This window comes from Priapulus caudatus, unplaced genomic scaffold (assembly GCF_000485595.1).
Source record: "Priapulus caudatus unplaced genomic scaffold, Priapulus_caudatus-5.0.1 Scaffold163, whole genome shotgun sequence".
Classification (NCBI taxonomy): Eukaryota; Metazoa; Priapulida; class Priapulimorpha; order Priapulimorphida; family Priapulidae; genus Priapulus; species Priapulus caudatus.
The window spans coordinates 87,727-104,744 of NW_014577224.1; the positions used below are offsets into that span (position 1 = coordinate 87,727).

General features: G+C 38.8%; 1 protein-coding gene across 3 annotated transcripts in view; it reads left to right on the forward strand.

Annotated features, from left to right (window-relative positions):
* Nucleotides 1-17,018, forward strand: part of LOC106806481 (vacuolar protein sorting-associated protein 33B-like) — a 51,403-nt gene that overhangs the window by 267 nt on the left and 34,118 nt on the right. The window contains exons 1-13 of one of the 3 annotated variants that reach the window (XM_014808437.1): nt 46-140; nt 3,886-4,028; nt 4,726-4,843; nt 5,342-5,482; nt 5,843-5,947; nt 7,294-7,387; nt 8,619-8,696; nt 9,323-9,396; nt 10,937-11,023; nt 11,515-11,608; nt 12,131-12,205; nt 12,654-12,718; nt 16,006-16,107. In XM_014808437.1, the coding sequence (XP_014663923.1) occupies nt 48-140; nt 3,886-4,028; nt 4,726-4,843; nt 5,342-5,482; nt 5,843-5,947; nt 7,294-7,387; nt 8,619-8,696; nt 9,323-9,396; nt 10,937-11,023; nt 11,515-11,608; nt 12,131-12,205; nt 12,654-12,718; nt 16,006-16,107 (1,269 nt within the window). In that variant the 5' untranslated portion in view covers nt 46-47. Of the gene's footprint in view, nt 1-45; nt 141-3,885; nt 4,029-4,725; nt 4,844-5,341; nt 5,483-5,842; nt 5,948-7,293; nt 7,388-8,618; nt 8,697-9,322; nt 9,397-10,936; nt 11,024-11,514; nt 11,609-12,130; nt 12,206-12,653; nt 12,719-16,005; nt 16,108-17,018 lie in introns of those variants that run through there. The other 2 variants (XM_014808438.1, XM_014808439.1) reach the window with 2 other exon arrangements.

Here is a 17,018-nt window from a genome sequence, read left to right on the forward strand (position 1 = left end):
TCACTTGTTTAAACGGCCTTGCCCACAAGGGGGCGTGATTTTTAATCATGTCTGCGCCCATAGAAAATTGTATACCACTTCCAGATCTTCAAATATTTAGGCAGCTATCACGCGATCAGCTAGTACTATGCTTAGAATCGGTAATATACTTATGCTGTTTATAATTTCTTATTGAATTATAGACCAAAGGTTATTTAATGGGCGTAGCTAAGTCCGTACTTGTAATCATTGACATTGGTCCGGATTATAAATATAATTATTAATTTTGTTTTGTAAACCGTTTTGTGTTTCTCGTGACGGGTGGCTATCCAAGCTCAATAATATTAGTAATAGGAACAATTTAGAAAAAAATCACCCGCTATCTAATGTTGTTATCATCCGCAATGCTGCCCACGGGCACTTGGGCCGTTTGCGTTTCAATGATAAAGTAATGATAAGACATAATATTAATAAGATAAGTAAACACAAATTCAAATGTATATGATTATTCTAGTTTCTACCAAAAATTCCAAATCTTGTTTATCAATTTGCGTACTCTCTATCACCTAGTGATTACACGTAAATGTCTTTCAAATGCTCCTAGCTCTGCAACACAAAATCTCACTGCCAGTGGCGTAGACAGGTCCTCAGTTGTGGGGGGGGGCATCACAGGAACTTGGAACGTCTCAATAAAAAATAAAAATGTAAACACGAAATATATTTACTACCAAAGTCTTAATGTTTCTCTACTCTATTTCGCCTATAATCACCTGTAAATGCCGGTCAAATGCTCATCTGCAACACACAAGAACACCGCACGCCCGCGCTGTGCACAAACAACATGAATAAGAGAGCAGGTAGGAAAGCTTGATCGCTAAATTCGCTCAACGCTTGCTTCATTTCACACTTTCACAGCACGAATACACATCCAACAGCTTCCATCTTGGTATCTATGTGTACATAAATGTTCACTTGTTCGAATTATAACTGGCCTTTGTTCTTACCTACTCCCGCCAGAGATATCTCGTGAAATCCTGCAGGAAATGTTCTCGCCGTGAAAATGTAAAGAGGACGAGATGTCTGTTTATACACGAGTAGCAACTTTTGATCGATCGCTGTAGTCGTGTGGGCGTGACGTCATGCCGCGCGCATTTTGCTTGACTTGGCGGGCCTCGAAACGGAGCTCGGAGGCAGGCAGCAGCTCATCCCAGCATGCAATGTGCCCCATTACTCGTGTATAAACAGACATCTCGTCCTCTTTACATTTTCACGGAGAGAACATTTCCTGCAGGATTTCACGAGATATCTCTGGCGGGAGTAGGTAAGAACAAAGGGCAGATTTATAATTCGAACAAGTGAACATTTATGTACACATCGATACCAAGATGGAAGCTGTTGGATGGGTATTAGTGCTGTGAAAGTGTGAAATGAAGCGAGCGTCAAGCGAATTTAGCGATCAAGCTTTCCTACCTGCTCTCTTATTCATGTTGTTTGTGCACAGCACGGGCGTGCGGTGTTCTTGTGTGTTGCAGATGAGCATTTGACCGGCATTTACAGGTGATTATAGGTGAAAAGAGTAGAGAAACATTAAGACTTTGGTAGTAAATACATTTCGTGTTGACATTTTTTTTTGAGATGTTCCAAGTGCCTGTGGGGGAGATGATTTTGCTGTTACTTCCATCGCAATGTATATGAAGAGTGTGCACGAGTAGCGCACACCGCGAGCGCCTTGGCGCAAAGCTCTGAATGGGTGGGGTCTAGGGGCCTGCCTTAGGGCCACTGGCAGGGTGCAGGGGCAGAGCCCTTGCCCGGGGTTCAGGGGGCGGAGCCCCCGGAAGCTCTTGGATTTTAGCAATTTAGAACCTTCTGGCCTCTTTGAGGGAATTGAAAAAAATTGATATTGTAAGTGCAATTTTGTGAATTCTAGGGTAATTTTTTTCTTTGGATCCCAGCGGTTTAATAACACACAACTCCCCCCCCCCACACACACACACACAACTAGTGGCGGATCCAGAAGAAAATTCTAGGGGGGGGGGGCGAATCATGCGAGCTCAAGGGCACGAAGCGCCCGGGGTGGGGGGGGGGGTTGGAGGGGTGTCCCCCTCCCACTGTGTGGAATTGTTAAAACGTTGAAATCTAAAAGCAATCAATTTTGGACATCTTTATCATAGAATATCAGGATTTTTCCTCCTTCAGGGCGTGTCCCCCTTCTGTTTAGGGGGGGGGGTCCGGGGATTTTGTTGAAAGTAACACCTCTTCGATGCAATTTCCTGCACTATGAGGCAGCACTATTAAACAATCTTCATCACAGTAACATCACTGTTGAGTTGAGTATTTTTACCTTTGGGGACACCAAAGACAAATACTTACTACCAAATTTGTGCTATGTATCTACATGTCCTCACTGGGGTTACCAGTGCATACTTACCTAGGCTAAAATACCTTTGCCCTGAAAATTTTAGGGGGGGGCACCCCGTGCTACTGACCCTCTGTTGACAACTACAGCACTGGAATCATCTCCCCCACCTGAAATTTTGATAAAACATATTTTACTGAGAACGTTAAAATTGCAAAAAATATGAGAAAAACAACCAAATTTGAACCAAAAAGTGCATATTTTCACCCCTTATACAAAATCGGGAATATACTTCTGGTTGGGTCTCAGCACCCCCATCCCCCCCCCAAAAAAAGTAAGATGAAATTGAATTTTCCCATTCAAATTCAATCCCCGTGAAAATTCAATATCTTAGCTCTCAATAGGTCTATTCTAATTTTGAATAAAGCAAGGATTTAACTTTCGTGAGCAGTGATAAAACTTTGGGGATTTTGAAAAAAAAATCGTATATGGGAAATGTGTCCAAAATTAACCGTCCGAGTTTCAGTAAAATAATGTCATTCTTGGAACGAGTTACAGCCATTTTACAGTAGATGTATGTCACGTTCCATTTCTGTAATAATACATTAGGAGAGTATGAATAGTGATGACGGATTTGTAGATAAATATCCAGTATTTATTGTCTGTAAAATATTAAATTTTTCCCCATTTTCTTGCTGATAGTAGGGGGGATGAAAGCCACCCCACCTCAATAAGTGTGGGGGGATATACCCCCATCCACCCGCTATCTACGCCCCTGTCAGATGAACTCAAATTTGACTTTTGATATGCATACAAATATTCATAATCATAATCTTTGTTAGCAGTACTCTACAGGCACCGCGGAACGATTTTTGAAGTGGGGGTGCTCAATTTGTTATGCTCGACAGTGGCCAATACAGGTTTTTGAGGAGGGTGGTAAGAAACAGGCGGGGGTATGCGGATCCTCCCCCAGAAAATTTTGAATCCCCCATTTTCCTTCTGAAAGTAGGGGGGGGGGAATGATTATACACGCCATCCCCCCACGTCAATAAGTGGGGGGGGATGCATCCCCCCATCCCCCCCGCTATCTACGCCCCTGCTCACCGCATTCACACACTGGTACACAAACTCACAGAAAGATAGAGCAGGTGGAAATTTAAAGCAGTGGTTGGAAAGCATGTGCGTCTTTCTCATTATGGATTTCTTCACTGAAACATTCTCGGCCACACAGCCTGAACAAGCATGTGGCAGCAAGCTCAAGACGGAGTTGCCAGCTATGTCCACGAACGAGATTGTGTCCGTTCGCAATGTATATCTACTCTACTTAGTCTACTAGTGGGCACAGGGCATTACTTGAATCTGTGCCGCAGTCTATGTAGATGGGGGTCCAGTTAACTAACAGAGCTCGATCTAATTTCAGTCTCCCTCAGAGGCCTTCACTATCTTATAACCAAAAGTGCCAGATGGACAACAATTCCACAGTTTGAAGAACCTTACAAATTTCCTAAAAGCCCAATGAAATAATTTGTTTATTCCATCTATATCTGCAGATACCTGGACGAAAGGACCTGGTCTTAGAGCCAGGACTTATGCGACTACTTGATCGTATAGCAGGAGCATCACTTCTCAAGCAGCATGGAGTTGATAAAATATTCAAATTTGAAGGAAAACCAATTAGGCATGGAAATGATCAGTAAGCATATTATATTGGACAAAGTGATCGTGTCTTTCATTGCATGAAATGTGTAACCTTAAAAATATCATTATTCATATCTGGAGGTATAGTTATTTTCCATTATTGCTGTTGCATGTACATCTAGCTATTAATATATGTTTGCTTCATAATTAATTGGTTACCATCCCTTTATGAGAAGCACTTCTATATGATGTGATTAAGCTTTGGTGGTATTCATGTATGTAAATCCTTAAAGACTTATACTTCGATAATGTTCAGCATCATTTTATTAACCAAGGTTTGTTTACAAATGTGAAATAATTGCAACTATGGTTTTTTTTTAAATAGCAATGTTTCTTTTAGGTGATGCTGTCACTTATACTGCCTTTATTGCAGATGATAAAAGTCACACTTGCAAATTAAAATTTCCTGTGCTAACAAAGAGGCTAGAGTTTTATATTTTGTGGTCTAATTGTCATAATTTCTATGTAATAGCAATAGATTAATAATTTAACTGAATCCAACTGGAATCTATGAAATTATTCATCATTTATGAGTTCAACTTGCACAACCTCCACAAAAGGCATCACAAAGAATTCGGCCAGCCTCTAATATCAGTCGATTATCAGTAAATTAGTATAACAACTTTTATTTATTTAGCATTTTAGTGGAAACTTTAGTAGTAACTCCAAAACGTACATGATTTTCATTTCAGACGGTTGTATCTAGTCAGACCGGATATAGAGACAGTGAAGCAGATAGCAGAACATATTGCTGCTGACAAAACTGCGGGGAAGGAGAGAGTATATAGAATTATACTCGTACCAAGAAAGGTTATACTTCTTTAGGCTATTTAATATCTCAGTATTTCATCTGAATTCAGACTTTACCCTAAAAGTTTGTATTGATCTAACTCCATGAACCAGAAATCTAATATTTCTGTGATTGTCAAATATGTAAATTGGCAATCTAATTTTGTCACCAGGTGGCGCTATTTGTTCGTTTACTGAGAGTTCTGGTTACAGATGCCCAGTAACAAACTAAGTTATTTTCTTTCAACAATAAAGAACGAACTTTTGTCGGTGCCCTCAGTTACATGGATTAATTTCAAAACCAAAAGTCAAATGAAGGAAAATTCGATTCATGATTTCTAAACTTGCCACCATCTAAACCTCCCTTTTAACTGCCTACCGTATTCAGAGTGATTCATTATTGTTGGGAAGTAATGACCAGAATAAGTGATTGCTGTTTGTAGGAAAGCTAGTAGTGCCTATTTCACATAACGTGAACTTTGAACTTCGTGTAAATATATGGAAATCTATTTGCTGTAGACATTCCTGTGTGAGAACCTTCTGGAACAGGAAGGAGTTCATGGTTACGTCACTTTAGACCAATATTGCCCAAATTTTCTACCACTGGACAGCGACCTTCTCTCTCTTGAGATGCCTGGGTTTTTCAGAAGCTTTTTCTTGGTATATTTGCTAAATAGTTTATGTAAACTGATACCTATACATAAATGTGTAACTTCAGTATGAGTAGTTAGAGAGAGGTTAATTTGCTTACTACATATATTTTAAAAATCGTTTCCAGTAATGCAGATACTATCAGGAGTCTATCAATATTGATAGACTCGTGATACTATACCGGGAACCCCTGCTCAATATGTTATTAGTGGGGTTTGGTTATTACCTAAATAATTAATTAATTAATGCTAATCAATTAATGCTGGCTTAACAATTACGATATTGCACAGCGAGAAAATAAAATGAATACATGGATCTTAAGTTATGTGTATGTTCACATTGTGCTTACATTTGTTATATGAATTTCAGGATGGCGATCAGACTTATGTACATACAGTGGCGGATGCTCTTATAAATTTACAGTCTGTGTTTGGAACCATTCCTAATGTGTATGCAATAGGCAACTGCAGCAAGGTATACTATCACGAGCGTCATTGGAAAGAAACCCTGTTTACGATGAATTTTAATTATCTACTAGAATTCATTTCGGAAATATGTTTTCGTTATTTGTTTATTGATGGAAAATATTTCTTATAATATTAGAATCGTCAGTGGTCCATGCAAATTAAACTTGTGCTGATATCATGCAAAAAAATATTCACTTTACTAGTACTAGTGAAATTGCATTTTGTTAATGCAGTTATATGGAGAAAGCTGTCGCTCGTGAGTGATTGAATTAGTTCACACACTTAGCCAAGTTAGAAAGCGGCTGGCACTCCCCATATCTATCAAGAACTGCACATGCTTAGCTTCAGCAATTTAAGGCTGTAATTGCTTTCAGAGCTCCATTTACGCGCACATGCACTCAATCTCGATGCTTATTTTTTCCTTAATCATAATACACTTTTTTGTAATAAGGTTAGTTGGCATGCATTACCAATTTGGGTGTTGTCTGTAAATATCGCTGAGAGGGTCTATGTCCCCCAGGGTACTGCCGGAACTTACCCTGGGTATGGTCCGGTATACCGGAACGTACCCTGGTACTATCTAATATGCCAGACCGTACCTCGCCTACTCCACTAACGAGTCTAGGGAGTCGCCTACTCCCTAACCCTAACCCTAACCCTAACCATATCAGATAGTTACCAGGGTACGTTCCGGTATACCGGCCGGAACCCCGGGTACGTTCCGGCAGTACCCTGGGGGACATAGACCCTATGAGCGTAAATATCAGGGGTAGAAATTAACTTTTAAACAAGGGAGTCCAACGGACTCCCTACCCTCAAAAAGAGGGAGTCCGCAGCAAAATGAGGGAATCCGCAGTCTGAGGTTCAAAATTAAAGATATTAACAATAACGCATGTGCTAATTTTTAAGATTCATGCAGTTGCATGTCTGCCAAATTTTCTTTGGACATTAGCTGAAAAAATGCAGTAATTCCACGAGGCCGTGCTTCAGAACAAACTATAGTTAGTATGGCAGAATTTTCAGGGAGTCACACAGACTCCTGCATATGTCAAATCAGGGAGTTTGACAGTAAATCAGGGAGTATTTGACTCCGGACTCCCGTTAATTTCGCACCCTGAAATATTATTAGATTAAATTAGACTCTGCTTACCTAATGCTATATTTGACATTTTTTCCAGTTACGTTCTATATTTTTAACGCTGGAGGATATTTTATGATATCTCAGCTTGTTTACTTAAACGCATCCTTGGCTTTTATTAGATAATTCATATTGAAGATTCGCACATGTCGATCAATTTTAAAGAATCAAGTGTTTGCTAATATTAAAAGAAACATGGTGCTCTGCGCTTGCAGATGGTTTATGACATGATGGAAACATTAAGGGAAGATCGCGGTGCCCCAGCGGCGCTCAAGAATGAGATTGGTCATCTTGTGCTTATTGACAGAGGTAACTGACTCATGCACATAACCTGATCAGCCTTCTATTAGTAAATGTTATATCCACATTTATGTTATATACATCTACCATATCTTGTTAGTTACATTATATCCACTTATAGCAGTCGACCAGCACATATAGCAGCAGCTCGGGTATATTTTTTCATAATTAATGTCACATTTATTTGCTGTGACTTGTGTTTTAACCCACTATAAAAAGCTTGTGGTTAGCAGATTAAGCCAATTTGATACCTCATGATTTCGACATGTAGATGGAATTTCAATGATTATTTCGTCAATAATATCAGGAGTAGATAATAGGGAAGGAGTGTGACTTCAATAACCAAGGGAAATTCGTCATTTACTAGCCTTATAATACCTACGATTTACTACGCGTAACTCATCCAACTTGAGCTTAAATCGTACACAGTACATTCACCTAGCATCGTGCGAAATCGTTTCCTCGTATACACCTGCAATCCGGAGATATAGACTAAAACGTACGACACGATTTTTCATTCTGCTGCCAGCAAACTCAATGCGTTTTGCGCCGAAATTTAAACAAAAGGCAGCTACTAACCACAGCTTGCTTTCTCGGCGAGGCGGTGTGGCTCGCAGGGAGATTGGACATCGACGCAACACTCGGCGAGATAACCTTTGACCCGGCATACAGCTACATACCAACATACCGCCATACCGGCATACAGCTGGTATGCCTCCACGCACGCACGCCCACCGCAATCTCCCTGCGAGCCACACCGCCTCTCCGAGAGAGCAAGCTGTGGTTAGTAGCTGCCTTTTGTTTAAATTTCGGCGCAAAACGCATTGAGTTTGCTGGCAGCAGAATGGAAAATCGTGTCGTACGTTTTAGTAGTCTATATCTCCGGATTGCGGGTGTATACGAGGAAATGATTTCGCACGATGCTAGGCGAATGTACTGTGTACGATTTCAGATCAAGTTGGATGAGTTACGCGTAGTAAATCGTAGGTATTATAAGGCTAGTAAATGACGAATTTCCCTTGTTTATTGAAGTCACACTCCTTCCCTATTATCTACTCCTGATAATATTAAATTAATCTAGCTCGTGCGATCCTGTAATCAAGTTATGCAGAAAGAGGTAATTTATTTAATTTAGTTAATATTTTATGATCAGAGGCATACTAAAAGTTAAACAGAAGTACAGAATGAATGCCTCATGATATAGTCTGGCTGTTGTTTAACTTTATTTTCCACATAACAGATGTGGACTACATTACACCGTTATGCTCTCAACTGACGTACGAAGGACTCCTGGATGAAATATTTGGGATTAACAGTGGTAGGTTATTACTGTATAAAACATGTGATAGTGTCTTTGCATATATGTAGGTATTAGCTCAGGAATGGGTCATAGTATGGCTTTACTAATACACGTATCTATTGCTATGATCATTTCATTATCTATCTAGATCTTGGTTATAGCTACATTATTAATAGTGTAGCTATTCTTCATCATAAATAATTCAGCTTTATTAATTTTATAAACAGGCTTGTAGAATTAGGCTAAAATTTCACATGCATATGTTCTGATCTTGCGGGATGGGTAGCAGTGGGGTAGTGGATAGCACTCACAACATAGAGCCGAAAAGTCTGGGCTTTAAGTCCCACATTGCCATTGAGAAAAGAAATTCATCCCAATTAGCTTCAGTTGACACCATCTATAGAAATGAGTCATCCGTCACTACACTAAGCTCAGCTGGGATAAGGCCAGCAATCTTAGCCTATAAAATAACTGTTACAAGAGACCAAGGCAACATGGCTGTCTAGAACCTCTCCTCCACGACGAGAGAGAGAGAGAGAGAGAGAGAGAGAGAACAAATATTCTAGTGTTATACATTCAAAATTGGCCACAACTTCTAATTCGTATCACAGTTTGGTCAGCACAATTTGTGATATATTCTGCAGGATACTGCGACTTTGGACCAGAGGTTATGGGTAAAGACCAGACAATACGGTTGCTGCTGACATGCCAAGATGAGGTATAAATATTAATAAACTCCTTTCACTAAATTGCCCCCCCCCCTTGGTGTAGGTGAGGTAAACTGGCTTCGAATCAGTTGCACTAGGCAATGCCCAGTGGTTCCAAATCTCAGTAAATTACAAGTTCATAACATAATTTGTCTCATGCAATTATTCCACCCCTCTCCCCAAAGAAAAATCTGGGAGACAGTGTACATGCTAAGTATTTTAGAGTAGGCGTTGATGAGGTTGTTTTTATAATTGATGTTGCTCGGCATTCGTGCGAATTCAAAATGTTTAGATGTCATGCAAGTTGATCATGTCATCCTTCCGAAACAGTGTCATAAATGTTAATGTTGTTTTGGTGCAGCACACGTATACCCTCTACTTCTGCAGATGGGGTCGTTGTCGTATCAGGTACTACAGACATGTACCCGTGGTAGTTTTAGGTTGTTTAGTATTATGTTTATATTTTTATATGAGGTATGTTCAGGGTTAGGGTTAGGGTTAGCGTTAGGGTTAGGTTTAGGGTACACTTCTGTAGTACAAGTCTGGTACACTTTGTGTATACACATATGTACCTCGGGTACATATCTGTAGTACCTGATACGACAACGACCCCTTGAGCTCTACTTCTGCACCTACTAATAGTAGTCATTTCGAGCACGATTTAATTTACAACCTAGCTCCATCATTGTGACTAGCAGGTAATGTGTGTAAATAGTTAATGAGATGTGATGGAAATTTTATTATTGTGTTACATCCTTAGGGTGGTTAGGTTGAGTAAAAGCCATTGCGTATACTGTATGTGCTTCTGGTTTACTGTGTAGGTAGTCTATGAACGTCCTCAACAAAGTATCGCAATTCTTCTAAATTATAATGTGTTTATTCATTGTATAACCATATAAACATAAATGTAGTATATATATATAGAGAGAGAGGAGACAGAGAGAGAGAGTAGAGAGAGGAGAGAGAGAGAGCAGAGAGAGATGAGAGACAAAGAGCGAGCGAGAGAGAGAGAGAGAGAGAGAGAGAGAGAGAGGAGAGACAGAGAGAGAGAGAGAGAGAGAGAGCGAAGAGGCAGAGAGAGAGAGAGAGAGAGAGAAGAGAGATAGAGAGAAGAGATAGGAGAGAGAGAAGAGGCGAGAGAGAGAGATGAGAGAAGAGAGAAGAGAGACGAGAGAGAGAGAGAGAGAGAGAGAGAGAGAGAGAGAGAGAGAGAGAGAGAGAGAGAGAGGGGGGAAAGAGGTGGAGGAAGAGAGAGAAATGGGGGGAGGGCGAGGTAGTGGCGATCTGTTAGTAGTGGAACAGGTGCACACGCACACGAACACAGGCATATATGGGGTGAGAAGGTAGGGAGCGAAAGAAGGGATAGAAGTAGGGAAAAAGGAAATATGTATGCACATTCTGGGCTGATTATGATTAACTAGACTGATCTATGAGATATATTAATACATGTTTTGTTGCATTCATGTTCGCACTGCATATAATAATTAGCATGTGTGTCAAATGTGTAATTTAAATCAGTGATCTAATTAAAGTACTATGTACTATTTGCAGGTATTTGACGATATTAGAAATAGACATTTCTCAGGCGTCTTCAACTTTCTGAGCACGAAAGCAAAAGAACTGGCATCAGATTATGAAGTAGGTCTCAACTTTTCTTCACTGTTAAGCCTAAATAGCCAGTGTTATATAACACTGGATTTCGCTCAGGTAAACAGACGGATATTACCTCAAAACACGTTTGTAATGTGCCGTTGAATCTTATGCCATATTCTAGCATCTGGAAGAGTTCTAAAAGGTAATGTCAAATACATATATATATGTGCTTCGCGTGCATAAAAATGGCTTCATACGCCGTAGGTTGATGATGTGTGTGATAAAGAACAGCACTTTATTTGCAAAAGTTTCGAGCAAAAAAATGAGACGTATGATGTCATAACTAATTATGTGTTTGACAACGGGCCACTAGCTTATACAAAACATACAATGACTACTATATGTACCTATATGTTTCTAAGCAATATTCGATTATACGTTAAAGTCCAATCTCAAAGGACACCCACGTGCCATCATAATCCTCATTGTGGCCGTGAGCTCTTCATGTTATCATGTATTCTTGGTTTTTACTGTAGAAACGGAAAAACCTGGCGACCGTCGGTGAGATGAAAGACTTTGTTGCTAATAAATTGAAAGCATTAAAGGCACAGCACAAGTCTCTCGCATTACGTAAGTGCAAAAAATGTAGCAACGTAAGTTACCTGGCATCACGTATCATTGAAAGGTAGATACATTGGTGAATTCATGAATTGCGTTTATCAGATTTACGAACTAGCAGTTTCCAGCTGGTTAATTTTACTTTCACATTAAAATTGTTTAGTCTGCTAGGAGAATATAATCTTCGAATTATAATGTTGTAAAATGCCATCTTACTAATAACACTGTCATCTCTCCTAATGTTGTATTTGCATTAATCAACAATGGAACTCCAAATGCCAATTGTAAACTGATTTTCTATTGGTGGTAGCACAATATTACTGAATAGCAGTGTAAGAAACGACAGCCTCAATAAGAAGATAAAGAGCAATGGCCAAAGTCAATAGTTGAAAGGAACGATTTTACTCATGTTAGAAGCAGCGATGCCAGTTCTATAGGTCAATCAGGTCAATCTTTAAATAGCCACAGTTACACTGTTACACGCTTTTAGAAAAATAATGGGTAAGAAAAAATGGTAATTGTATGATGTTGCAGACATTGGAGCTTCAGAACACATTATCAACGTTAAAGCAAAGACCGACTTTGAAGAACACTTGCGAACTGAACACAGTAAGTATTGCAGGTGGGAGAGTGGTTATTCTCTAATCAATTATAGTAGATCATTGACGAAGTAATCTCGTACTTTTTCTAAACAATACATCACGTTTTTAATAGATCAATTCAATAAAATATAAATTCAATTGACTTCAACATACTGTGTGATATATTACTGATTTAGGGAAAAACTTCGAAGTTCCTCGTTTTAGAAGTCGGACCATATTGTTAACTATTCGTTTGTGTAATCTAATGAGCAATGAATTTTTGTGGTGGGAATATACTACCATCGTTGACTTTATTTTCATATAATGGTTTACATGCTTATATATTTTAATTAAACAATTGTTTTACGCATGTAGTCTTATTTTAGATTTAAGAATGAGACATTTTATTGGCATGGCATGGCACTCACCACGTGAGAATTTGTGAGCTAATTCGATTTTTTTATCATTTACAACAGGTTTGTTGGACACAAGTCAAATAAAAGAGAATATAGCTTATATAGAAGAGGCAATCAATAGACAGGTATCTTTTTAATGTAATGTGTGATCAATATATCTTAAGTATCTGAGATTATGAAAACACATTTACTTGTATAGTTTATCAGTAAGATAAATTAATTATATATATGTATATATATATATAATATATATATATATATATATATATATACATATACATATGCATGAAATAAAACTATTACTGCAAATGTATACAACTGTATACAGCTTGTTAACATCGTAGTCTTACAGAAAGCCACTGTATGCTTTCAAAACAGTGCACCAGACAAGCTGGTTAAAAGATTATTGAGTCGTGGTTGACCATTAAGACCCAGCATCCATTAGATTGGCTGTCATTTCAGAATCAACTGCCACTACAGGTGCACCCGATTCGTTGGTAAAAGTGGTTGGAGACATTTGATCACCCCTGATCTGATAAACGTGTGAATTGTTAGATGGCAGACCATTTTTAGGAGGCAATTACCCGATATTTTTTTGCCGGACTTTGTAGCACATACTATTTCTCGACACTGATCTCTGATAGTAGGACAACTATACTGTAATTCCTGCGGGCACACACAATACCAGAAGTTGTTGTGTTGTAACTGTTTCTGATCGCGTATATACGAAGACTTCTGCTATACCTCTGATGATGAGCCAAATGAATAGACTGCATGGATGCACTAGCTGCCAGGGCAATAATGAGTGTAGCCCAGCCATGGCTAAAGGCATGGCGCGATTGGCATGTCTGGTCTGTGTTTACAGCATTCGCTAATTGTGCCGTGTAATAGTGTCAGCAGCATCGTTATATAGACTTATATTATATAGTAATAAATATAATTATATATATATATATATTATATATAATAATATAATAGATAATTATATAATTATATAATATATATATATATAGTATATATATAATAATATAATCAAGAGTAGATAATAACAATATGTGTGTTAATTAACACACACATTAATAACACACACAAATTATGTGTTATTATCTACTCTGATATAATATATAATTTATAATTATATATATATATTATATATATATATATAGTATAATCTCCTGATATAATAATCTATTATATAATATAGTCTATATTAAGACGTTCGTAACAGTGTTGTCAGTTGTGCTAATTGCTCGATATCATGATCGAATCCTTCCCATCAGATAAAACCGTGAATATTGGCATCCTCATATTCGCAATCCGTTATCCGAGTATTTTTGTATTTTCCTGAGGCTTTGCATTGAGTGTCTGGCACGTAATGTAATCTTATCGTCTCGAAAGTTTCGTCTGTTCGCCGAATGTAATTAGTTCACGTTGGGTTCTCCCCACGTAGCCCCCACCTCGCCTGCATGCCTTGTACTCGTGACCTACTATAGGGACCCATCTCCTCCCCACCCTCAGCTGGAACCTCTTACACTGGGGCACGTTGATTAGCGCTGGACAGATTTTTCTTCGTTTTTTCGGGTTAAATGCTGTTTATTTTGGTATTTTCTTGCCGTGGTACTTCTCGTGTTCGTTCTAGTGTTGATCGAGTTGCTTGGTGTACTGTACGGGTTTTAACGAATGCTTGTAGTTTTGCTCAACATTGTTATCTTGATTGATTTTAAATGCAAGATCTAGGGTTCTCCAAGCTTTTTCATTATAGCATGGCGGGGCGCTTTACGGTCCTAGTTTTAGCATTGTTTAGCTAATTTTAGCATAGGCGGCTATGATATTTAGAGTGGCGGCTCATTTTTAGGATGGGGGGGGGGGCTCGACGATAGCCTAGTGGGCTATAAGTGCTCTTGGAGAACCCTGAGATCGTTCTGGTTTTGCTTTACCATTACGTGGAGCAATACACAGTTTGTTCTCTCTCCAAAGCTGGTCGCAGGCTATATGATATAATATATATATATATATTAATATATATGATATGATATATGAGCTCTTGATATTATATATATATTATATATAAGATTGGGATGATAATACGTCAGCACCCAGTTGATGATTACCAGCGACTTTGGGATTATAGATGCTTTCTCAGAGGTGCTCAGATAATTGAGAGCTCTAGTTCCTTAGAAATCACCCTATGATATACTATCTTAGATGTTCAGTTAATCTAATGGACAGGTCCCTGCCGACTTACAGAATGTGATGCGGCCCATATATATATATCAAGAGTGGATAACAAGAGATTCTCTTTTATCCACTCTTGATTATTGATATATATATATATATATATTATATATAATATAATAATATATATATATATATATATATATATATATATATATATATGCTGAAGTATGTTGGTTTTGTGGTTTCATGCTATGCAACTATTGGACTTACAGGAGGTATGTAGCTACAAATTTAAAACCAATCTAGTATCTAATAATATACGTGGAGTTACTGAGCAATTGGCGTATTTGGCATGGTTTTAATAAAACGTTTTTAATTTTATTCAGAAAATAATCTGGCAATACAGGGCCATAGCCTTCGGGGGGGGGCAAAGTGGGCAGCTGCCCCCCTAGAATTTGGAGCAAAATTAAAAAATAAGCTTAGCTTAATAATCGTAAATAACCCTAACGTGATTTTCTGGTCACTTATCCGTGAAAACCTTGTCTCAGACCCACCCCTACCACACTATGGACGTTGATCAAGAGCTGCGCCCATCGCTCATCATTACACAGTTGAGTCATGAAGTTTTGCCCCCCCCCCCTAGGAATTTGCTCAGCCTACAGCCCTACTAGCAATATTGCTTTTAAGATATAAAATGTATCTTGTAAAAATCACTTAACTTATATTTCTTTTTTTACCATTTCCACGATTATGATACAAGCAGGGGAAGTTCTGTTGGCATAGTTTACATTGTATTTTTAAGGTTACTCTTGGCATAGAAATCGATTTAGAATGTTCATGAAATGCACTGTTTTCGCTTCTTTTCGAGTCTTTCGCGCAAAATGTATTAAAGTTCTATATCTTCATTTTCGTCTCATGGATGTCATTGATCTGTCATTGCCTTTCCTTTGGTTTACTTCAAATAATGTTTTAGAACGAAATCGTTCTGCAAACAATCACACACAATAAGCATTGCGACTTTCACTAAAGCAACGATATTAAATTCTGGCTATGAACACTGTTACTGTATATGGTCAGGGATTGATGTTACTTGCTATCCTTACGCTCACCCCAACCTCACAAAACGCATCTAGAAGTCCTGGTACCCAGTGTATGTGCGTGTGTCTGTGTATGTGCGTGTGTCTGTGTGTTATTACCAAACACAATATTGTCTCTAGCTTTTCTCTATTTGCAGTATCCACTGATGCAGTCTCTGCGTCTGCTTTGCCTCATGTCACAAGTTCTCAACGGCTTACCAAAGAATGACTACGAGGGACTGACAACACAGTTTCTGCAGGTCTGTATAGCTGTTTAACTTAACCCATCATTTAAAAAAATGAATGAAAGAATATTTGAAATATTTGGAATATCTGCTCGCACACTGGTGATCACTGTTAAGACATTTTTTTACGAATCCATGTGTGTTTTTGGAATTCTGTGTCTCTTGTCACAAAAAACTGTTATGTGCAGCCCTCGACACTAACGGTTGTCCGATTGCCCGGGACAAGTGAAAGTCTATGTCGGACAAGTTATTATCCTTGCCTAGATTGGCCCCGATCGCGACAACTGGAAAAGCTTCTAGTTGCTTAATATTACTTACACATCCCTCTGACCAGGTCGCTGCGCACCACATTCTCACTTCAAAACGCTTTTCAATAGGTCCACTGAAAAAAGCAGCCCGAGGACACCACTGTTACCATTACAGATTTTAGCAGGAGCGCAGCCGCAGCGCGTACCTCCCTCGCGTGGCGGCCGGCATTTGATTTATTGATACTGCCGGTAGGCGGTGTACGATTGTTTATAAGTCGGTTGCGGGCATATTTCATTTACTGAAGACTGTAGGGCGCCTGCGGATCCGCTGGGGTGACTATGAGCAGAGATGACAGCAAAAACTCTTTCCTGTGATTGCGAGGAGAAAGCTGCAAATCCGGGTCAATGACACACATGAGCGTGCCAGCATGCAAACATAACGTTGTCGTGAATTTCCATTACGATTTTACATGTACTGTGAATTTACTCGTGGTATTACAGTTATAACGCAATGTATATTATAACGTCTCAACCCCAATATTTGCCGCCATTTGAAAACATTGTACAAACATTGGTACAATTAACAACGATTTCTTTAGCCTCGTCTAATAAGAGTCACACCCTGATTTTTTAAATGAAGATTGTGCCTAACAAAAAAGCGCGGTTTAATTAGTGGCT